Below are 24836 nucleotides of genomic sequence, written 5' to 3' on the forward strand. Positions count from 1 at the left end.
GAGGCCGAGGCGGGCGGATTGCTCAAAGTCAGGAGTTCAAAACCAGCCTAAGCAAGAGCAAGACCTCGTCTCTACTATAAATAGAAAGAAATTCATTGGCCAACTAATAGATATAGAAAAATTTAGCCGGGCATGGTGGCACATGCCTGTAGTCCCAGCTACCCGGGAGGCTGAGGCAGGAGGATCGCTTGAGCCCAGGAGTTTGAGGTTGCTGTGAGCGAGGCTGACGCCACAGCACTCACTCTAGCCTGGGCAACAAAGCGAGACTCTGCCTCAAAAAAATAAAAATAAAAAATAATGAAGCACTTTAACAAATCAATAAGAAAAAGGCAAAAAAAAAATAGGAAAGAAGGAAAAGGTCATGTGCAGGCAGTTCACAGAAAATACAAAAGGTTTTTTTTTTTTTTTTGAGTCAGATTTTCACTCTCTTGCCTGGGCTAGAGTGCCGTGGCATCAGCCTAGCTCACAGCAACCTCAAACTCCTGGGCTCAAGTGATCCTCCTGCCTCAGCCTACCGAGTAGCTGGGACTGACTACAGGCATGCACCACCATGCCCGGCTAATTTTTTCTAAATACTTTTAGTTGGCCAATTAATTTCTTTGTATTTTTTAGTAAAGACAGGGTCTCGCTCTTGCTCAGGCTGATTTTGAACTCCTGACCTTGAGTGATCCTCCTGCCTCGGCCTCCCAGAGAGCTAGGATTACAGGCATGAGATACTGCACCCAGCCTACAGAAGGTTTTAAACCTATGAATGATGTTCAGTCTTCTAGTGAAAGGAATATAAATGAAAGCTGCAAGATATATCATTCTATCTACTTCTGGTTATACTTGGAAATTTTCCATAATAAATAGTTTTAATTTTTTTATGAATTCAAAAGAAGAGTTAGCTTTAAGAGACATATAACTAATTGCCTTATTTGGATCTGATTCAAATAAACTATAGAAATTTTTTAAAGTATAAGATGATTAGGGAAATTTGAACTGACTTTGGCAATACTAAGAAGTTATTCTCGGGGGGAGGGGGCGGGTATATACATACATAATGAGTGAGATGTGCACCATCTGGGGGATGGTCATGCTGGAGACTCAGACTTGTGGGGGGAGGGGAGGAAAGGGCATTTATTGAAACCTTAAAATCTGTACCCCCATAATATGCCGAAATAAAAAAAAAAAAAAAAGGCCGGGCGCGGTGGCTCACGCCTGTAATCCTAGCTCTCTGGGAGGCCGAGGCGGGCGGATTGCTCGAGGTCAGGAGTCCAAAACCAGCCTGAGCAAGAGCGAGACCCCGTCTCTACTATAAATAGAAAGAAATTCATTGGCCAACTAATATATATACAAAAAATTAGCCGGGCATGGTGGCGCATGCCTGTAGTCCCAGCTACTCGGGAGGCTGAGGCAGGAGGATCGCTCGAGCCCAGGAGTTTGAGGTTGCTGTGAGCTAGGCTGACGCCACGGCACTCACTCTAGCCTGGACAACAAAGCGAGACTCTGTCTCAAAAAAAAAAAAAAAAAGAAGTTATCATTCTCTATTTAGGTATGATAACGATATCATGACTATGTTTTTAAAAAGAGCCCTTATCTTTTAGATGTAAATGCTGAAGCATTTATGGAAGAAATGATCCCATGTCTCAGATTTCCTTCAGAATAACCTGGAAGTGAGTGAAGAATACACGAAACGGCCTTGGCCTCCAGTTGATGGGTGAAACTGGGAAATGGGATCACAGGGTCCATTATCTTAATCTTTATTTTTAGAAATGTGTAAAACCTTTCATATTAAAATATTAAGAAAACACATGCACAATAGATCTGATTTTTCATTCACTGGACAGGCAAATGCAAAAGCATTCTCAGACGTTATTGGTAGGAGACTAAACTGGAATAACTTCTTTGAAGGTTGGTTTGGCTTTATCTATACAAACTACCCATTGGCTTAGCATTTCCAATGCCAGGGGCATGTCATGCAGGTAAACTCACACTCATGTTCAAAGACATGCACAAACATACACAGATGGTCACTGCATCATTATTCAGAACCACTAAAAATCAGAAACAATACAAACAAACAAGGATACAGGACTGGTTAAAAAATTACAACCCATGCCCCCAAATGAAGCATTCCACAACACAATGGAATATTATTCAATTCTAAGAAACGACAGTGAGCTAGCACCATTTATGCTATCCTGGATTAAGCTTAAGCCCATTATCCAAAGTGAGGCGACACAAGATCTGGAAAATGGGCTCCATATATACGCGCCATCAAATTGGTACTGACCGATTAACACTTGCTCAAATGGTGGTGGTGCTCACCAGGGATTCGGGGAGAGGGAGCCCCACATCTTAGGGATGTGGCGTAAGGGAATGCCTCTAACCCTTCTTAGGGAGAGGCAAAGATATACAATGTGACTAAAATGTCAAAAAGAACACTTTTATCTGACGGTGGGCAGGTGGGAGTGGGGAGGAGGAGGGGAAGGGGGTGTACTTATATAAGGGGTATGGTGCACACCACCTGGGGTTTGGACACTCTTGAAGCTCTGGCATGTCAGGCGGAGGTGGAGGGGAGGCAGGGGCAATACATGTAACCCTAACAATATTTGTACCCCCATAATATGATGAAATAAAAGGAGGGAAAAAACCCAAAAAACAAAAAAAAGAAAATATCTTCAGTCAAAACCAAAAAAAAAAAAAAGAAGCAAAAATGAGCTTTCTAGGTACAAATATGAAACAATGCCAAAAATACATTTAAAAAAATCAAGCCAGAACATATGAATAATATTTAAGTTAAAGCGGAACAGAGAGGTGGTGTGCACAGCGACCACGTGTCGACACACAGCGCTGGCTGTACGGATCCAGGGGGAGCCAGCACCTAGACTGCCTGCGGGGTCGGGCTGTTGTTTGGGGACTAGAGGATGGCATAGGAGGAGATGTATGCTCTTTATATGACATAATTTTTTTTACCATGTGCATATTAAATAAATTTCCTTGTTTAATGCTGTTGATTAGATTCATTTTTATCAGATTATATTCATGCCTTGGTATCCATGGGGGATTGGTTCCAGGGCCCCCCTGCATATACCACAACCTGCAAATTCTCAAACCCCTGAAATAAATGGCAGAGTATTAGCATATAACCTATATACCCATCCTCCCAAACACTTCAGCTCTTCTCTAGGTCACTTATAAGACCTGATACCATGTAAACGCTATGTAAATAGCTGTTACACTGTATTGTTTAGGGAATAGTGACAAGAAAGAGGAGTCTGTACGTGCTCAGCACAGACACAGCCGTCGTAGGCCTAATTACATTTTCCTCTCACTGTCGGTAGAATGCAAGGATGCGGAATGTGCAGAAATGGAGTGTCGACTGTATTAGATTAATTTTCTTCTTTAAAGCTGAGGTTGGTTACCAGTAGCAAGAGCAGTGGGCCACATCTTCCCTGTAGGCCAAACTCTCAGGGGCTGCACAGACAGCGGGGAGCCCGGGTGGAGGCTGCTCTGGGAGAAGCTGCAAGGCGGGGGTGGGGGGGTGGGCTCTGGCCTGGGGCTGCAGGGAGGGAAGGCACAGCCCTGCTTTCCCGCCTCAGCCTCAGTAGCCCACACAGGGCCAAGTCCAGACCCCCTTTAGACCCCAGCTCCTCTCTTGCCAGGGCTGGCGGATAACTGCGGATCGGAAATGATGGCTCCATCTGGTCTGAGTGCTGCTAAGTGGCTGACCCTTAGCTGCTCCCAAACAGGGTGTTCCCTCTACACATGTCGCCCCCAGCCTTCTCCCAGCAGCCAAGTTTCCATCAGCCAGCAAGTTTGATTATGCAACCCTTGGGAACAGCGGCTGCCAGGAATGCCACCCTCCACCCTCAGGCTCTGGCTCCTGCCTGTTGTCCCCCATGGGTCACTGTCAGCATTCACCTCCCCAAGGCAGCTGCACACTCCACCCACTCTGGGACAAAAAGCACAAGGCTGGGGACAGGAAGTACGGGTTGGGTTTCTGAGTAGGGGCTCCATCAGGTCAAACTGACCTCTCTCCACCTGTCCCCACCGCAGGTGTGAAGGAGCAGAGAGGAGCCCCGAGAGGAAGAGAAGCCATGGGGATATCAAACCTCTTCTCCCAAATTGCAACGTGCGCCCCACTTCTGGGTTCCTTAGAGCTGCCCAGGCCCGCAGTCCTGGCCAGAGCACTACCTTTCCTTTCCTCCCGCCGGGAGTGGCAGGCAGTGTCCTGCCTGGAACCCTCTATGACCTGTAAGGTCCACGCTCTCCTTTTTCCCACCACAGGTCACACCGGAAGCAGGAGAAGGGGACAGCATCCTTCCAGCTCTCCCGAGACTAGCTGCCTGGCCAGCCTCCCCACCAGGGCCCTGGGCCTCCTCTTCAGCCAGGACAGGGAAGCAGAAACCAACCTCCTCGGGGCCACTGGCCAGGCTGCCTTTCCTGCAGGGGACACTCCGTTGCATGATGAAATCCACCACCGTCGAGTTCTGGAACGTGGCCCCCACCAAAGCGATGGCACTGTCCACAGCCGCCACCATCCTGAAGAGGGCTTCGAGCCTGGCACCGTGCTGGGCGGCATCCTGCTGCGTGGCCCTCACCAGCTCCAGGACCTCCGGCCACCCGGCCTGAGCGTCAGCCGGAGGGGCACCGTCGGCCCCCGCCGGGCCCAGAGCCCGGGAGGCCTCCAGCCGGTGCAGGCCTTGCTCCAGGTGGCCCATGCCTCGGCACACGCACTGAAGTTTCTCTGTGATGTCTTCTTGGAAATGCAAGAGTTTGTCCACCTTCTCGTTGAGCACGTTGAGCTTCTTGTCCATGGCGGTCAAGCAGGCCTTGCCGGACACTGGCAGCCCCCGGGGTCCCCGACCCTCCTTGGAGGCTCCTGACATCCTGGTGCAGGCTTGACACAGGCGAAGGGAAGAAACGGAAGAGCTGCACACCTCTGGTCTTCACTGAGGTGACAGTGCCTGGAAGCTCATCGTCCTGGGTAGCCGACCCGTCCCTACCCGGCGGCACCGACCCGCAGCCCGCAGGTGTCCGGGCGCGGAGGGCCGGGTTCTCTGGCCTGTGCTTGGCTTATCTCCCGCTCTGCCACAGCCACAAGTGACAAACTGCGTTTGGCCCAGGCCCTTCTCCTTGGGGCTGCTTTGACATCACAGCAGCATTTGACGTTCCTCTCTGAGAGGCTGCTGACGGGCAAACATTTCAAGAATCTGCCCAGGCTAGGCAGGACTCGTGAGCTGAAGCCGAAGGTTAGGGAGAAAGGGGCTTTTAGGTACAGACACTTACGGAGCTGGGCTCTGCAGGACGGAGCAGGGCGTCAGGGGCCGAAGCACTGAGGCCACACACACCGAATTTACAGTAAAAAGCCAGACCAGAACAGAAGGCAACACGAGACCATGCGACAAAGTGCTGATTTTTGCTATGATGAAACTTTTCATGCTTCTGTAAATTACAAACAAATTGTGGGTGCTCCTACTTTGCTGATTCCAAAAACATGTGTTCAGACTGCCCGTGGGCTAATCTGCAGGTGCCCCCCGCACAGGGCCCTCGGCCACCAGTCCTGTACCTAAAATAGAACCAAGGGACAATAGCCTAGGCTGCTCGCCAAATGCCATCCCAAGGGTCGTGTTCCTTGCAGAGCCCTCTGGGGGACATTCACCAGAGACCCCTGCCCCCACTCATGACTATGCCGACATCGGACACCCAATTTCTAAGCTGAAACAGATTCAGCAGGTCCCTCAAGAGCAACAGGGCCTGTGTTTCCTGTGATTTCCAAACATTTTAGCCTCAGAAACCCTAAATTCTAATGAAAATTTTTACAGACGCATCAAGAAATAAACCAGACACAAGCAGAGATGCCCAGGTTGTCACCAAGGTGGGGCACACAGGGGCAGCTCAGAGCCCCCAGGATGTCGCGGAGCTGTCTGTTGTACACAATTTTCATCCAGCCCCTCAACAGGAGGAAGCGAGGCCCAGAAAGGGCAATCCGCCCATGGCCGCCCAGCTCACAGCCTCCCGAGGATGGTGCAGTCACGGTCAGCACTGGCGCCGAGGAGGGGGCTTTAGTGTCCCTCTAAGCTTCCCCCTTCTGAATAAAAGCAATTATGATAAACGGACCAGGAAATCTGACATATGAAAGCACCAGTAGGTGGTTTTGCTATTTAAGCCAGAGCTAATTATCAATACAAGGCACTTGCTGTGCAAATGCAGTTTGAGCACAGTCCCTTCTGCCTATCTCTCTGTGCCCCCGAGTGGCCTGCATAGAAATCCAAACCCATCTTGGGGAGCACAGCCGGGGCGTTGTCGGCAGAAGGGCCGGAGCATGCTCAAAAGAGTACTGGTCTGTGACGTTCCTGTGACTTCAAGCAAATGCACAAATATAAACACAGCCTCCTTAGAAAAAGAAATTTGGGTAGTAACACCGTGCCCCAGCCCCTCCTGGACATTCACTGTGCACCTCAGTGCGACCTCCTCTGCCATAGAAAAGAAACGGCATCTGACATCGCTTCCCACACTTCACAGTTCTCTGGGGAACCAGGATTCTCTGGATCAACCCTTGGGAAAGGGCCACCTGGAGAAATCTCTGGAAGTCTAACACCCAGCCCAAAGCCTGTCTCCCAGATGGTGCCGATGATGTTTGTGGAGTGAAGTTCCCCCGGGCCTACACAGAGCCCAGCTTCTGGAAGCGACTTGGTTGTTTCTGCTGCTATGGAGATCGCTGGAGCAACCAGCACCCAGGCAAGTCTGGTTATTAAAACCTGGAAAGTTATTAAAACCAGATGAACCCAAGGGAAGCAAATGCCCCAGACACATATTTATATCAAAAGTTAATTAGAGGCCGGGCACGGTGGCTCACGCCTATAATCCTAGCACTCTGGGAGGCCGAGGCGGGTGGATTGCTCAAGGTCAGGAGTTCAAAACCAGCCTGAGCAAGAGCGAGACCCCGTCTCTACTATAAATAGAAATTAATTGGCCAACTAATATATATAGAAAAAATCAGCTGGGCATGGTGGCGCATGCCTGTAGTCCCAGCTACTCGGGAGGCTGAGGCAGGAGGATCGCTTGAGCCCAGGAGTGTGAGGTTGCTGTGAGCTAGGCTGACGCCACGGCACTCACTCTAGCCTGGGCAACAAAGTGAGACTCTGTCTCAAAAAAAAAAGAGGATGTTATGGACAAAGACCATAGAATAAAAAAAAAAAAAATAGAGGTCTTGGAAATTAAAAATATACATGCTAAAATTTAAAAGTTTGATATAAGGTAGAAAATAAAACTAAGATAATGTCCCAGAAAATAGAACTAAAAGATGAAGACATATACAAAAGAAGAGAAAAGATGTCAGGCAATGGGTCCAGCTGGTCTCACATCTAATTAATTAAAGTTTCAGGAGGAGAAACGGGAGAAAGAGGGAAGGAATTTATCAAAGAAATACTACAGTCATGAAATTTTAGAATACAGGCATAAAGAGATTATAAAAGCTCCCTGAAATTTAAAAGAAAAAAAAAGTCACATACTACTATGGTTTGAATATGTGTCTCCTTCAAAACTCATGTTGAAATTTGATCCCAAGCCGGGTGCAGTGGCTCACGCCTGTAATCCTAGCTCTCTGGGAGGCCGAGGTGGGCGGATTGCTCGAGGTCAGGAGTTCGAAACCAGCCTGAGCAAGAGCAAGACCCCGTCTCTACTATAAATAGAAAGAAATTAATTGGCCAACTAATATATATAGAAAAAATTAGCCGGGCATGGTGGCGCATGCCTGTAGTCCCAGCTACTCGGGAGGCTGAGGCAGAAGGATTGCTTGAGCCCAGGAGTTTGAGGTTGCTGTGAGCGAGGCTGACGCCACGGCACTCACTCTAGCCTGGGCAACAAGCAAGACTCTGTCTCAAAAAAAAAAAAAAAAAAAAATTTGATCCCAGTGTGGCAGTACTGAGAGGTGGGGCTTTTAAGAAGTGATTGGATCTGGAGGGCTCTGCCTCATGCACGGATCAGTATATTCATGGATTAGTGGGTTATCATGGAAGTAGGATGGGTGACCTTACAAGAAGAGTGAGCTGAGCAAGCACACTTAGTCTCAGCACCACATGATGCCTTGTGCTGCTCCAGAACTCTGCAAAGAGGCCCCACCAGCAAGAAGGAGCTTGCCAGATGTTCCCCTTAACCCTGGACTTCTCCGCCTCCATAACTGTAAGAAATAAATTCCTTTTCTTTAAATTACCCAATATCGGACATTCTGTTATAAGCAACAGAAAACAGACTAAGACACATACCAAAGAACTGGAACCAAAAATGACATCAGATTTCTTAATCTACAAACAGCTGGAAGATAGGCTGAGTGTAGAATTTCAGACTGGAAAGCATTTTCCCTCAGAATTCTGAAGACATTGCACCATAGTCAGAGGACAAGATAAAGACTTTTATGATTTGCAAAAATGCAAAAATGTTTATGCATGCTTTCTAAGGAAGTTGCTTTGAGGATATACTCCTGCAAAATGAAAGAATAAACAAGTTAAAAGAGAAAGAAGAAGAAGAGCTCTAGGAAACAAAAGCTTCAACCTAGGTCCAAAGCTGAAGCAGGAGAATGGAGAGTCCCCAAAGGAATGACTTCAAGGAGGAAAAAAGCAGTATACACTATAATAAGATTAAAGATCTGTAGCTAAATGTTAAGAGTGTGGGCCTGAGCAAGGAGTCAGACTGGATTTAACTCCTGTGTTTGCCAGCAATCAGTCAGAATCATGGGACAGTGTTTACTTAACCTGAGCCTGCGCTTCCTGGCTTCCTGTACCACAATAATACTACCAACACACACACTTCAAAGAGTGCTCAGGGGTTCCGTGAGAACATGTGGAAGGCATCTAGAACAGTGCTTGACACATAGGAAGTGCTCAAATATTAGCCATCAGCGTGATGATGGCAGGTAAGGAAAAAGAAATTAAAGATGCCAAGAAATCAGACGTCTTAGAAAGAATGAGATTAAAGTACAATAATTAATGTTTTTAAAGTTCAATAATTGATTTAGCAATAACTAATATTTGCAGCCATAATAAAGTAAACCCCCCCCCTTTTTTTTTTGAGACAGAGTCTCGCTTTGTTGCCCAGGCTAGAGTGGGTGCTGTGGTGTCAGCCTAGCTCACAGCAACCTCCAACTCCTGGACTCAAGCAATCCTTCTGCCTCAGCCTCCCGAGTAGCTGTGACTACAGGCATGCACCACCATGCCCGGCTAATTTTTTCTATATATATATATTAGTTGGCCAATTAATTTCTTTCTACTTATAGTAGAGATGGGGTCTCGCTCTTGCTCAGGCTGGTTTTGAACTCCTGACCTCGAGCAATCTGCCCGCCTCGGCCTCCCAGAATGTTAGGATTACAAGCGTGAGCCGCCACGCCCGGCCTAAGGTAAACCCTTTATTAAGTAAAAACAGAGACACATCTATTGTGATCATGGGGGAGGGAGAAGGGAGGGGTGAGACAGCCAGATCTTCATTTATCCTAATAGGAAGTTAATAGATCATGCACAGAAACTGACAATGAAGAAATATGGAGGCAAATATCAGAAGAAACAGCCAAAAGACTCCAATGTGTTCACCTGTGGAGACCAGGACAGAACAGATTACACAGAACTCGGGGCACATGTCTAAGGGGCCAAGTGCATGGCATGCTTTGTCCACTTGTGTCTTTAAGTGGCAGTGTTGCAGCACGTTGCAGTAAAGGGTCTTGTTCTAACAAAAGCAAATATGACAATTTTCCAAGAGAGGGAAGTGGCCCTTTCCTACTTCACGCAAAATGCCACATGGGCTAGCTGCATACCTGGCACTTAACTGCTCTGAACGCAGCTTTCCTGGTCCCAATGGGGGCTCACGAACAGTACGATCACCACAGGCCGTGTGAGTGTTCATGTAGGCGACACACTTAGCACGCGCTGGCGTGTAAGAGCATGCGAAGGGCAGAGGTCGCCACTGCCATCCTTAAGACCAACCTCAGCTTCTCGCACTTCCGCCTGAGGCGATCAGCCCAACAAGGCAGCACTGTGCTCCCTCCCCTGCTCTGGGTGGGTGCAGGAGCAGGAAGCCCTAGGGGACCACGTCCCAATCCTAAGCCCACCCCCCGGCCCGGGCCCAGCCCAGGCTACCTCCCGCATGCACTGTTAGCTATGTGCACTCAGAAAGTGCAAACACCCGCTTACTTGAGAAAGAACACAGAGATGAAAAAGAACCTCAGAATGCTGCCCAGAGTTCAGTGAGGACAACTTCGGGGTAACTGCCCCGTGGCATTCTGCGCACTACACCCTGCACGAGTTGGGAAAAGCCCAACGGACCATCCCCAACTGTACCCACAAACCAAAGCTTTCGGTTGATTGAGTTTCTTGGTCCAAGAAGACCCAGGTCTGGGGAACAATTGTTACCAGGGCTCCCTTAGTCCTGCGATCCTACCAATTGTTCCTCAGGCTCCTACTTCAAAGCACATTGGCCTGGAGCTGCTCTTACCGCACATATCTGGGTGTGACCCGACGCCCGCTGCTGGCCTCTGGTGCTGGGACTGTGCAGTGCTGGACTGGGGCACAAAGTCCCCATCCTGCAGCCACCAGGGCTGTGCCAACTCCGTGTTTACTCTGCCTGGAGATGGATGCTGCCCAGCTGCCTGGAGCACCAGGAATGTGGTGGGCTGGCCTGCAGGGATGATTTCTCTAGAACTCAGGCAATAGCGATAAGCCTGGCATTTCCTCTTATCTCTGACCCTGTCCCAGGCCCCAGAGGCATCCAGAGGCTTCACTTGGTTATCTGCTTTGCTGGGCTCTATCTGCCTCTTGGGGGCCTACTTCCTGCATTGCTTAGCAAAGTGTCCCATGGTGAAGCAGACACCCTGTGGTCCACGGAGCAAGGAAGGCCGGGAAGGAGTCCTAGCAAAAAGCTGACCTGGGCCGGGCGCGGTGGCTCACGCCTGTAATCCTAGCACTCTGGGTGGCCGAGGAAGGTGGATTGCTCGAGGTCAGGAGTTCGAAACCAGCCTGAGCAAGACCCTGTCTACTAAAAATAGAAAGAAACTAATTAACCAACTAAAAAATATATATATAAAAAAAATTAGCCAGGCATGGTGGCGCATGCCTGTAGTCCCAGCTACTCAGGAGGCTGAGGCAGGAGGATCGCTTGAGCCCAGGAGATTGAGGTTGCTGTGAGCTAGGCTGACACCATGGCACTCACTCTAGCCTGGGCAACAACAACAACAACAAAAAACAAAACAGCTGACCTGAGTTCAAAACCCAAGAGTTCAAAATTGGTGCAGGTGACCAGGATTTGAGCTGGGGACACTGGGCTTCAGGTAGTCCTCCAGGACAGAGGGAAGTCCTGACCAGCAGCAGATGTCTCGGCCGCCCTGCTTTGCTTCAGTGGGGCTGCTTGACCCTGGATGGGGCCTGGTCAGTCACCCCCAGGCTGGGAGGGTCCAGCTATTGCCTCCCCAAATAAAACTATTTCAGAAACAACAAAGACAGGACCTCGGGCCGGGCGAGGTGGCTCACGCCTGTAATCCTAGCTCTCTGGGAGGCCGAGGCGGGAGGATGGCTCGAGGTCAGGAGTTCGAAACCAGCCTGAGAAAGAGCAAGACCCCGTCTCTACTATAAATAGAAAGAAATTAATTGGCCAACTAATATATATATATATAAATTAGCTGGGCATGGTGGCGCATGCCTGTAGTCCCAGCTACTCGGGAGGCTGAGGCAGAAGGATCGCCTGAGCCCAGGAGTTTGAGGTTGCTGTGAGCTAGGCTGACGCCACAGCACTCACTCTAGCCTGGGCAACAAGCGAGACTCTGTCTCAAAAGAAAAAAAAAAAAAAAGACAGGACCTCGTGGCGCAACGGTAGCACGTCTGACTCCAGAAACAATGAAGGGGTTGTGGGGGCGCCTCGATGGAGCCTCGGCGGCGTCTCAGTGGCACAACAAGAAAAGAGTCCCCCCCCCTTCGTGTGAAGTAGGGTGAGGCAATTAGCGAACAGCACACATCTGTTTATACTCATACCTCCGCTTATCTCTTGGGTTGTGAAGAAAGGCAAAAGGGAGGTGGGATGCGCAGGGATCGCGCAGGATACAAAGAAAATTAATCACTTCAAAGGTCAGCTCATGGCCAGCGCGTGATTAGTTTGTGCCTTGCTAGGGCCCTTTGGGGGGGGGGATAAAAGGCACCCCGCAATTCAGGTCGGGGTCCTTGCCTGCGAGAGTGGCCACTGCGTTGGTGCTCTGGGGCTTGGACCCTGGCTAGCCAGAAAATAAACCTCCTCTTGTGTGATCGCATCCTCGATGTCTCTGCTTCTCTGTCCGGTGGGGCTGTGGAAGGTCGGTCCCTAACATTTGGGGGCTCGTCCGGGATTTGCCTTCCCCACAGACTACCGGGTAGAACTCAGGGCTGAGGGAGGAGTGTGAAAATCCACCCCGGACTAGCCGGGTGTGGTGTTGGGCAAGGGACGCGGAATCCCCTTGCAGGACCCCGGATCAGGACGCCGGCACAGGACCTAGGCGGACGCGCTGGTGGGTCACCGGTCGGAGCCAGGCGGAGACGTCCTCTGGCCCCGTTGGGACTCCAGAGCTGACCTTGTAGCCTAGGGCTCGGTCAGGAGGAGACCGGGGAGTAGGTCCGGACCAGATTAGGTTGTGTGTTTACCTCACTGTCTACTTGTCTGTTGTCTGCTTTGTTTGTCGCCGGCTTTCTGTGTGTGTGTGTGAGTGAGTGTGACATCTCTCGTTGGCTTGTTGGAGTCTCTGGGTTCTGTGGTTTCAGCCCGAGAACCCATCAGGGTTGCATGGGTTTTCGGGCTGGGGCCGTGGAATCAGGGGACCCACGAAAAGATCTGCAGGGGCGACTAGAACCCCCAGGTGAGTATTCTCCTGCATGGGCTGGCAGCGCACAGTGTATCTCCTGCCACCCGTGCCAGGAGTGGCTAGTGCGGGAGGGGCACGGCCGTTACCTCCGTAGGGAGTGTGAAAGGCTAGGGATTCAGATCCTTGTCCCCAGGGCCCCAACTGCAGAATATCGGTTTGCACATCCGCCTATTATCAACTAGCCATGGCACAGGCTCTAACAACGCCGTTGTCTATCCTGGTGAGCCATTTTAAGGATGTCAGGGCAAGGGCACACAACCTGTCCCTGGAGGTCAAGAAGGGAAAGGTTGTTACCCCTTGTGAGGCCAAGTGGCCCACGTTTGGAGTAGGGTGGGCCAGGGAGGGCTCGTTTGATGCCTCCTTGATCGAAAAAGTAAAAGGGGTGGTATTTGGCCACCACGGCCACCCTGATCAGATCCCCTATATTGTGGTCTGGCAAGACTTGGTTCGAGACCCGCCACCCTGGCTGAAGGCCCTCCTACCTGCCCCGAGGGGAAAGGCGGAAGTTCTGGCAGTTAAAGAAGTCAGAAAGGAGGGGGCACGGAGTCCGCGGTCCGTTGGGACGCCAGTGTTGCTGGACTCCAATCTCTACCCAGACCTGACAGGTCTCAAATGGAACGCGCCTCCACCCTATAACCCCGGTGCAGCCTCTGCGGCTACCCCGGCCCAGGAGGACACGGGACCACTGGCAGCGGGGCCGGCCTATGGGACCAGACAGCGGACTGGCCGGGCCCCAGATCCGGAGCCCGTAAAGGCGCTCCCTCTGAGGGCAGTGGGACCCCTGGGGAAGGACAGAGCACAGACATTCCAATATTGGCCCTTCTCCACCAGTGATCTTTATAATTGGAAATCTCAAAACTCAAACTTCTCCCAGAATCCGGGAGACCTAATTAATCTTTTAGACTCTGTTCTTTTCACTCATCAGCCCACCTGGGATGACTGCCAGCAGTTGCTTAAGGTGCTCTTCACAACGGAGGAAAGAAAAAGGATTCAGGGGGAGGCGAGGAAGCTGGTTCCGGGGAGGACGGCAGACCTACTACAAACCCACAAACCATGACCGAACTTTTCCCCTTGAACGGCCGCTTTGGGACTACAATGAGGCTGAAGGTAGGGAGCGTCTCCAGGTCTACCGCCAGACTCTGATGGCCGGTCTCTGTATGGTGGCACGAAAGCCAACTAATTTGGCCAAGGTAGATGTTCGTCAGGGGCCAGAGAGCCCGGCAGCATACTTAGAGAGGATCATGGAGGCCTTCCGGCAGTACACCCCCATAGATCCCACTATGGAGGAGAGTAAGGCAGCTGTTATGATGGCGTTTGTCAATCAGGCGGCCCCCGACATTAGGCGCAAGGTGCAGAGAATAGATAGATTGGGCGAGAAGACTCTGCAGGACCTGTTAGAAGTGGCAGAGAAGGTCTATAACAATAGAGAGACGCTAGAAGAGAGGTTAGAGAGGATCAGGATAAAAGATAGAAAATTCCAAGCTGGGAAAGCACAGAAAGCAAACAGAGATGGCTAAAATCTTGCTAGCCGCCACAAGATGGGGGCAGATAGGGTCAGAGGATAGGAAAAGGCCCCGGCAGAAAAGGCTAGGTAAAGATCAATGTGCCAATTGCAAAGAGCATGGACATTGGGCCTGAGAGTGCCCCAAAAGAAAGGGGGGCGAAGACTTGGAGGTCCTAAAAAAAGTCATGGTTGCAGGACAGGTGATAGACGAATAGGGAAGATGGGGTTCGGTCCCCCTCCCCAAACCTAGGGTAACTTTGCAAGTGGAGGGGAACCCAGTCAGCTGCCTCATAGATACAGGAGCAGAACATTTGGTACTAACAGAAGACACAGAAAAATTGTCCAGTAAGACCAGTTGGGTGCAGGGGGCAACAGGAGCCAAACTATATCGGTGGACCACATGGCAGAGATTGGATTTGGGTTCAGGATAAACTCGCCTACCCTGTTCAACAAGGTCCTCCATGATGACCTTGGGTTTGCGGAAAAGGCTCCACCTCTGTATGAAGGGTTTAGGGCGGGGCGAGCATGAGAGTGGACTGTGCAAATGGAAGACGCTTTTCAGGCCCTGAGGGCAGCCATGCTGGAAGCCCCGGCCCTAGCACTCCCTGATCCTACAAAAGAGTTTCACCTGTTCATAGACGAAAAGAGGGGAATACCCAAGGGGGTACTCACACAGGCCCTGGGACCCTGGAAGAGACCAGTGGTGTACTTGTCAAAAAAACTAGACCCGGTGGCGGCAGGGTGGCCAGTGTGTTTGCGAATCATCGCAGCCACGGCCCTGTTGGTCAAAGACGCTGATAAGCTCACCCTAGGGCAGCGGCTGCAGATCACCACCCCGCACGCCATAGAGGGGGTTCTGAAGCAGCCACCGGGACGGTGGATCACAAATGCGAGGCTAACTCATTACCAAGGGCTTTTGCTGGACGCACCCCGCATCGAGTTCCGGGCCCCTGCCGCCTCGAATCCAGCTACGCTTCTGCCAACCCCCGCTGCAGCCGCACCTGAACGTGATTGCCTTGAAATCCTAGCCGAGACCCAGACGACCCGTAGAGACTTGAAGGATCGCCCCCTTCCAGGTAGCGACCTGACCTGGTTCACGGACGGAAGCAGTTTCATCCGGGACGGACGCAGGTACGCAGGGGCGGCCATAGTAGATGACCAAGGTAAACTTGTCTGGGCGGCACGCCTTCCGCAAGGGACATCTGCTCAGAAGGCAGAACTAATAGCGCTGACGGAGGCTCTTAGCCGGGCCTGAGGAAAAAGGCTGACGGTGTACACTGACAGCCGCTATGCCTTTGGGACTGTGCACATACATGGGGCCCTCTACAGGGAAAGGGGCTTCATCACGGCAGAGGGAAAGGAAATTAAGCACATGCCTGAAATACTCCACCTACTAGAGGCTGTTTTGCTGCCAAAAGCAGTGGCGGTAGTCCATATCCCGGGACACCAGAGCGGGGATTCCGTGGAAGCGCGGGGCAATCGGAGAGCAGACGCTGAAGCTAAGAAGGCTGCAGAAGGCACTCCGCAGCCAGACATCCTGCACCTTAGCCTGCCACCCCCAGGCATGGGACAGTTGCCTCCTCTGCCGGACTGTAGATGAGGTCTGGGCCTCAGAGCAGCTACGTGAAGATGGCTGGTTGCGGGACGAAGGGCATCGCCTAATAGTGCCAGAACTCTTAGGACGCCACCTGTTAGAGCACCTGCATCAGACCACACATCTAGGGAAGAGAAAGATGCTGCAACTGCTGGACACTGCTCAACTAAGGTTCAAGTCACAAGGACGGGTTCCAGATGACATCATCAAAAGTTGCCGAGCCTGTCAGGTCATGTAGCCAGGGAGGACCAGAGGAACCCATGCAGGTACAAGGGAAAGGGGGAGGCAGCCAGGACTATTTTGGGAAGTGGATTTCACAGAGGTCAAGCCTAGAAAATACGGATACCGATATTTACTAGTCATGATAGATACGTTTTCCAGATGGGTAGAAGCCTTCCCTACAAAAGGAGAAACAGCTTTGGCAGTAGCTAAGAAAATATTTAAAAAAATAGTCCCCAGGTGTGGACTGCTGGAAGGGATAAGATCAAATAATATCTGTCAGGTTAGTCAAGGGCTGGCCCAGGCTATGGGGATAGATTGGAAATTACATTGTGCATATAATCCCCAGAGCTCTGGGCAGGTAGAGCTAATAAATAAAACAATAAAGGAGACCCTGACTAAATTGGCCCTAGAGACTGGCGGAGACTGGGTGACCCTCCTTCCCTTCGCCCTGTTCCGAGCCCGGAACACCCCTTATCACTTGGGTTTAACCCCTTCTGAAATCATGTACGGCACACCCCCTCCTGTAGTTCCTAGGATGAGCCCTGAGGCTCTTCCGGGACATCCCAAAGAAGTGTTACAAGCGGTGCAGGCTCTGCAACGTGTCCACAGTCAAGTATGGCCGGGCCTCCATGCTATCTACCGGCCTGAGGAGGAGGGTGCCGGACACCGTTCCGCCCACACCAGCCAGGGGACTGGGTGTGGGTGAAACGGCATAACAGCAGAACCCTTAAAACCAAGGTGAAAGGGCCCCTATCAAATTATTCTTGTTACCCCCACTGCTCTTAAGGTTGATAGAATAGTAGCGACCTGGATACACCACTCCCACGTGAGACCTGCTAATAAAAAAGACCAGGAGCGGTGCCAGGACCAGTATAGAAAGCAACTGCAGACCCGAAGAATCCTCTGAAGACCAGACTGACCCGAGTGGCAGTGACAGCCCAGGACCGCTGACACAGACTTGGACTGGGGTTGTGGCATCTAAAGATTGACTGGGTGACAAACATGGACGGGTCGCGGTGGGGGGTTGGTTATTGTGTTTTGGGGATGTTGTGATTTTCGTCCAATGTTTTTGGGATAGAGACCTACAGCTGTACTTACTGCCCCAAACCCCCACCAACCCCATAACCTTACATGGGTCTAAAGATTACTGTATAATGGTGTTAGTGTTCCCAAAAATAATATACCACACTGAGGAGACAATGTATGAGGGCACAGTAGGGCGAAGAGTCACCAACCTAATTTTTAAAAAAAAAAGAGAACCCTTCACAGCCATAACCCTGGCTACTCTTTTTGGCTTAGGGACAATAGGAGCAGGAACTAGTATCTCTTCTCTGGCAATGCAGCAAAGAGGGTTTAATACTCTGAGGGCAGCTGTTGATAAAGATATTTCAAGGATAGAAGATTCAATTTCACACTTAAAAAAGTCTTTAACCTCCCTCTCAAAAGTAGTTTTGCAAAACCGGAGAGGGTTAGACTTGGTGTTCCTGCAACAGGGACGGCTATGTGCGGCCCTCCGGGAGGAATGCTGTTTCTATGCCGACCACACAGGGGTGGTAAGAGAAGGGCTTGCTCGTCGCAAACGAGAGTACGAAGAACAAACAGGTTGGTTTGAGTCCTGGTTCAATAGTTCCCCCTGGCTGACTACTCTGATTTCCGCGCTTGTAGGACCACTAGTGATCTTACTCTTAACCCTAACATTTGGGCCCTGCATATTAAACAAACTCATAAGATTTGTAAAAGACAGGGTCAGTGCTGTTCAGCTCCTAGTGCTGCAACAGCAATATCAAAGACTTAATGCGGACCTAGGACTTATAAATTACCCAGAAGACGAGCAAGAGTGCTCACCGGCGATGTAAAGGAAAGGGGGAAATGTGGGGGCGCCTCGATGGCGCCTCGGCGGCGTCTCAGTGGCACAACAAGAAAAGAGTCCCCCCCCCCCCTTCGTGTGAAGTAGGGTGAGGCAATTAGTGAAAGCACACATCTGTGTATACTCATACCTCCGGTTATCTCTTTTTTTTTTTTTTTTTTTTTTTGAGACAGAGTCTCGCTTTGTTGTCCAGGCTAGAGTGAGTGCCGTGGCGTCAGCCTAGCTCACAGCAACCTCAAACTCCTGGGCTCGAGCGATCCTCCTGCCTCAGCCTCCCGAGTAGCTGGGACTACAGGCATGCGCCACCATGCCCGGCTAATTTTTAATATATATATCAGTTGGCCAATTAATTTCTTTCTATTTATAGTAGAGACGGGGTCTCGCTCTTGCTCAGGCTGGTTTTGAACTCCTGACCTCGAGCCATCCGCCCACCTCGGCCTCCCAGAGAGCTACGGTTATCTCTTGAGTTGTGAAGAAAGGCAAAAGGGAGGTGGGATGCGCAGGGATCGCGCAGAATACAAAGGAAATTAATCACTTCAAAGGTCAGCTCATGGCCAGCGCGTGATTAGTTTGTGCGTTGCTAGGGCCCTTTGGGGGGGATAAAAGGCACCCCGCAATTCAGGTCGGGGTCCTTGCCTGCGAGAGTGGCCACTGCATTGGTGCTCTGGGGCTTGGACCCTGGCTAGCCAGACAATAAACCTCCTCTTGTGTGATTGCATCCTCGATGTCTCTGCTTTTCTGTCCGGTGGGGCTGTGGAAGGTCGGTCCCTAACAGGGTGCAGAGCCCACGAAGCCTGGGGCACACAGTGAGGGAGAAGGGATGACGCCCTGCCTGTGCCGAATGAGATGCCAAGAAAGGCTCCCGGCCAGAGCCTCGCGGAGTGCCCTGGGGAGGCCGCCGCAGCACCGTGGGGCCGCAGCCCCTGGCCGAGAGAAGGCGCTGCCGGCGTCTGAAGCTCGCTCACAGGCGACTGCCACTTTAGCTGCCAGGCCTTACTTAGGAGACGCTGCAGATTGCTATGTATCACCCCACTTTGAGAGGGGAACAATCTGGAGAACTTGAGTGGCTCATCCAAGGCCACAAAATCAGAAAGTCACAGAGACAGAGTTCTCACCCATGTTCCTGACTTCTACCGTCCTGCCACAGGAGGGACCGCCAGGACTGTAGGTGTCATCTCCTGTATTTTGTAGACTCTGAAACCTAGAGAGGGGAAGGGACTTCCGAAGGACACATGGCAAGTCAATGGCAAAGACAGGACCAAGGGTGAAACCACTGTCCTCAGAGCCCCGGAACGGCCGTGGTGACCCGGGCGGAGGCTGTGGGGAGACGGCGGCTCTGCGCAGGGCCGGGGTGGGGTGGTGCTCGGGCACCAGCTGGCTGCTCTTCCACACGCAAGGTCTACGCCTTGTCTCGCCTGGCTGCCCAGAAAGGAAATAAAACAACAGCCACAGTCCTGACAGGCTGAATCAAGGAATTGCGCTTGGGAGTAACACCGGGGCAAGCCAGCCCCTCTGAAGCTGCAGAGAGGGAGACAGCAGCTGCGCGGGACCACGCCTGGGCCTGGGCGAGTGCCGGCCAGCCTCGGTGGCCCTGGCTTTGCTCCAGGACCTCATGTCCTCTGCATGCAGCTCCCTGCCCTGGTGAGAGCATCCTTATGCCATCTCCTCCTCCCCACGTGCGGAGTCAGACTGCCCCCTGCCTACGCAAGGTCAGATGGAATCAGCCTGAAAATACTAGAGAAGGAAAAAGCAGCACCTTCAGGAGCCAAGTCCAGATCAGCAGCCATTCATTTATTCTGTCCTTCACTAAGCAACAACACACACTTAGGAAAAAAATTAAACATGAATATTTATTGAGCCAGGCACTGTGCTACATCCTTACATAAACTACCTTATGTGCTTCTCACAACAATTCTAGGAAGAAGAAACCGTCGCCCCTGTTTTACAGACACGCAAACTGAGGCTTGGCGTGACGAAGGCGCTTTGCGAAGTCAGTGTGAGAACCGGGTTTGAGTGCAGGAAGCAGACTCCAATGTTTGCATACAACTGGAAGAGAAACTTTCTGTGTTCGATCTAGAACCTGGCTTTGTCTCTGGGGGGCTGCATTTGCCAGATGCTCATTTAGAAAACCCAATTGTCCTTTTGCAGGCTGGGGCTGGGCCAGCGGCGTCCTGCCGACACTGCCTGCCCGCCCTCACTGCGCGCCGGCGCTCGCTCGCCCGGCTCTGCGGCTGCAGGGCCTGCGTCCTCGGTAGACAAGGGGGTCTGGAGTCCCCCCACCCACTAACACAGAACTTTGAGGTCCTGCTTCACCTGCCCCGGCTGACAGGAATCAGGGAAGAGCTGCAGGTTTGATGTTATCTTACTCTCCTCAGCCCGCCACAGGCAAACCCTGTGCTAAGCAGGCAGCTGACTGCGACCCTGTGACCTCTGAACTCTGCCTGTGCCACGGGAGACCGGACAGTCTGCGTGGGAGTGAGGTGGACACTGCGGAGCAACAGACGAAGTGGGGCAGTTGCTGGCTGCGAGGCACAAAGGACATGAGAGAGACGGGCAAAACTGAATGCTCCCCAGTGCTCCCGGCCCTGGTCAGGCTCACATACTCTCCCCTCAGGCCACCCTACCCTCTGAGGACAGCCCAGTCCAGGATGTTTGCTATCAAATCTGAAGAATTTGTAGCGGAGGTGGGGCCTGGGGGTGCGTGGTGGAGGACTGGGTTGATCCAGGCAGCAAAGGCCCAAGAGTGGGGCAGGAAACAGGGAAGAGACAGACACTGGACAGGGACTGGGATTGGGGCGTGACAGACCCTCAGGCAGCTCCAGACACGGGAGAATAGGTGAGGACAGGAGGAGGGTCTGGAAAAACGTCTGCTGGGGAGATGAATGGTCAAGGGAACCCCGGTTGGAAGGGCACTGTGGCCATGTCTGCAGAGGCTCAGCCACACGGTGCCAACTAATTCGGGGTGTCAGAAAGAGGCAAAGAAACTGGGGAGGGCTTCCTGGGGGAAGTGGGACTTGAGCCGAGCCTTGAGAGGGTGGGCCAGCAAAATTAGGCAGAGACTTTTAGAGCTGCAGCAGCAAGATGGGAAACAATCCCATGGAACCTTTGAGGTGGGGAAGCACTGGACAGTCAGTGTTTAGGAATGAATGGAAGTGATTACCTGGGGAGGTAGGGGAGAGGGATTGGCCTGAGGGGACACAAAGCTACTTCTGGGATGGAGAGGTTTTATGCTTTGGGTGTTGTCACAAGGGTGTGTGTATATATTAAAATTCCACAGGATGTAATATGTGTGTATTGCACTGTGTTTAAGTTATGCCTTAATCAAGATTAATATGAAAAAAAAGGAATGGAGGATGGATGGGCCTGGCTGGGCCTGGCTCCACACAGAAGCAAGTGTTTACCCTTCTGGGAGGGGTGCTGTTGCCAAAACACAGGGCGCTGAGGAAGGGGAGCAGCATCTAAGAGAACAAGCCTTTGGAGGCCGGAGTCCCACAGGCCCCCCCGAGGAGACCCTAAGCTTATATGATGCTCTTCCCAGATCCAATGGGTGAAGACCACCCCAAAAGCAGTCACAAAACAGCAAGTACATACATTAGAATCCCATTTTTGTTTAAAATATACATGTATACCAGTACAGTTAATTCTGCATAGAAGAATTACAGATGATCTTTATTTTGTACATTTCATTTATATTTTTTTCTCATTTTTAAGAAATGAAGTATATGTGTTATTCAACAAAACTTTTTTTCCTATAATAGTCATCATTCACCTAGACCCACAGGAATTATTCCAGACAGCAATATATACAAGAGAAAGGTTTAATTAACCAAGAACACAGAGTAATAGACTCTCTCAGGACCCCAGTTGACAGAAAACATTTAATAACCTTATAGGGAGGTCTGAGGTCAATTGCTAAGCCTTAAATGAACAGAAAACGTGTATATTTGACAGACTCAGGACTCCTCAGAAGTAGCAAATCCCATGGGGAACGAGCAACTATTCCTCTTTGTGCTTTGTTTTTGAAAGGGATACCCCATCCGACTTGGGAAGAAATATTCCAGGCTCTATATACAACTCATAAACTACATGGTAGAATTAATTTGGAAAATTTTTTTTAAATATGGAACACATTGCAAATTTGCATGGCATCCTTGCTCAGGGCCATGCTAATCCTCTCGGTCTCATTCCAATTTTAGTGTATGTGCTGCCCAAGTGAGCAAAATTTAGGAAGTTTTTTAATGCAAAGTTGGCAAACATTTGGGAACAAACACTAACTGTAGCATTCTCCAAGGATTTAAGTGTCTGTATTGGCAAACACGGATATAGGTGGAAAACAGTTCTGAAGTCTGAATTACACATGCAATTTCCCCAACCTGTATAAAACCAGAGACAAATCCATACGCACAAATCTGAGAGCCGTTCCTTTTTCTGTTTGCTTTTGATCAGATTTCTCAAAGTGCATTCTGGTCTGCATGCCCCTAATACACTGCTGAAACAAACACACAGCGAGTTTGCTATCTGCACTTACATACCACCTTCCAGCCATGGATCCCAAGTGGTCGGTCAGAAATACTATTCTCCTGCGTCTCCAGTGAGATGCGTAAGTATTGTTGCCTCCATCTTATCCGCAGATAAAGCTGGGCGCAGTTAAGTGACTTGTCAACAGGTATAGTCCCAGACAAGATCCGTGCAAGTCACCCTCTGGCCCTACCTTCCTCTGCTGCCCGTGTCTTTGAGCTTCTTTGGCCTCCGTTTAAGCCATGCCCGCAGACCATTACTGCCCTGGTGATGGAGGCGGCATTCTATTTCCTGCCCTGAATCTGGCCGGGGGCCCTGACCGCACTGCATTTAGCCACAAGTGCATCAGCCATGCGTGAGTGGGGACAGCTTGGCTCCTTGGAAACCTAAGTGGTGTGTCAGCTGGCCCAGGCCTGCTGGGAGCCACTCCAGCCGCGCTGCTAATTCCTCCATCACTTGGCCAGAGCAACCCACGATGAAGGCGATGACGTCTCCCGGAGCTGGGTGAACAAATGGGAACACCTCAAAGCCCAACCCGCTGCAGTCTGGCCCTCAGGGAGAAATAATCCTTAGACGCCTAGGACCCCGCCCCTAGACCAAAAAAGCCCTCCTTCTGCTCATTTCTGTGAACAACTGAAGACTAAACTCTGATCTTTTTCTATTGCTAAAAACTCCTTCCTAAGGAGGCCAGCTGGGGGCAGGCTGACAAATGGTAAATTCCCACTAAACAGCTTTTGTTAACCAAATAAAGCGGTGGTTACTTCCCAACCTGATTCTGGTATGGCATTAACATCACCTAAAAGATAAGAGGCCCCTATCTTAACTCAAGCATCCTAGCAGATGCCTATTGTAAATTTAAAGCATCTTAAAGCATCCTAGCAGGCGCCTATCATAAATTTGAAATGTCCTCTTGTCTGGACCTCCCAGAGTGCCCACACCCTTATCTTAAAGTAAGCATATCCTTTCTGGTCTTCTAAAGTCTAACTCTCTCAGCCAATTGCCAGACAAGAAATCCTTAAACCCACCTATAACCTGTAAGCCCCCCTTGGAGATGGCCCACCTTTTTGGCCCAAACCAATGTATGCCTCTCATGTATTGATTTGTGACTTTCCCTGTCTCTCTGAACATGTATAAAACCGAACTGTAACCCAGCCACAGCGAGTCCACTTGCTCAAGGCCTCTTGGCAGTGGCTCCGGGTCATGGTCCTCAAATTCGGCTCTGAATAAATCTCTTTAAAGTTATTTTACAGAGTTTGGCTTTTTTCCTTTGACCCAACAAAGCAAAGGTCATTGATTATGACCTGATAAGCCACTCAATTTACACTTTTAATTCCCAGTTGCAGGCCAGACTTGGTGGCTCACACCTATAACCCTAGCACTCTGGGAGGCCTAGGCAGGAGGATCGTTTGGAGCTCAGGAGTTTGAGACCAGCCTGAGCAAAAGCAAGGCCCTGTCTCTACTAAAAAAATGGAAATTTGCTGGACAACTAAAAAATATATAGAAAAAAATTAGCCAGGCATGAACATGCCTGTAGTCCCAGCTACTCGGGAGGCTGAGGCAGGAGGATCGCTTGAGCCCAAGAGTTTGAGGTTGCTGTGAGCTAGGCTGATACCAGGGCACTCACTCTAGCCTGGGCAACAAAGTGAGACTCTGTCTCAAAAAAAAAAAAAAAAAAAAAAGAAAGAAATTGGAGGTGGAGGGGTTTTTTTGGTGCTATTTAGTCAGTAAATGCCATATATTGTCACTTTTAATTAACTTCAATTTATTTGCCTCTAAAATGCTCTGTTAACCTTTCTGGCCACGTACATCATGTGAACTCCAGGCTGCGTTGGTTGAACTGCCCTTCCCGGGAGCCCCGGAGCACCCTGTGCACACTCCTATCAGAGCCCCTTAGTGACCATAATACCTAACCTCTTCTGAGCATTCACCTGTGTCAGGTACCCTGCCAAGCATTTAAGTATGTTAATTTTTGAAATACTAGGTAAGTACCCATTAATATCCTTGTTTTACAGATCAGGTAGTTAAGGCTAAAGAGGTCACAAGGTCACCATGTTCATTTCCTCTGGCAGCTGTAACAAATTACCACAAACTTAGTGGCTTCAAAACAACAGAAATTTACTCTCTCACAGCTCTGGAGCCCCAGTTCCAAACCAGCAGTACTGGGCCAAATTCAGGTGTCGGCAGGGCCACGCGTCCTCCAGAGGCCCCACTCGAGAAGGCATTCCTTGCACCTTCCAGCTTCTGGGGGCTGCTGGCAGCTCTCGGTTTGTGGCTGCGT

The 24836-nt window shown here is 50.6% G+C and overlaps 1 protein-coding gene and 1 non-coding gene across 3 annotated transcripts in view; both read right to left on the reverse strand.

The window, feature by feature from the left end:
• The window catches only part of MYLK3 (myosin light chain kinase 3), a 62422-nt gene extending 39405 nt beyond the window's left edge, over window positions 1-23017 (reverse strand). The window contains exon 1 of one of the 2 annotated variants that reach the window (XM_075995600.1): window positions 4398-5352. In XM_075995600.1, coding sequence (XP_075851715.1) covers window positions 4398-4874 — 477 coding nt within the window. In that variant the 5' untranslated portion in view covers window positions 4875-5352. Of the gene's footprint in view, window positions 1-4397; window positions 5353-22568 lie in introns of those variants that run through there. The other variant, XM_075995599.1, reaches the window with a different exon arrangement.
• Window positions 22155-22260, reverse strand: LOC142862996 (U6 spliceosomal RNA). The gene has a single exon (XR_012913886.1). It is a non-coding gene; the product is annotated as a U6 spliceosomal RNA (small nuclear RNA).
• Window positions 23018-24836: the final 1819 nt, after the last annotated feature.

The sequence above is a fragment of the Microcebus murinus genome, chromosome 20 (assembly GCF_040939455.1).
Source record: "Microcebus murinus isolate Inina chromosome 20, M.murinus_Inina_mat1.0, whole genome shotgun sequence".
In the NCBI taxonomy this organism is placed as follows: Eukaryota; Metazoa; Chordata; class Mammalia; order Primates; family Cheirogaleidae; genus Microcebus; species Microcebus murinus.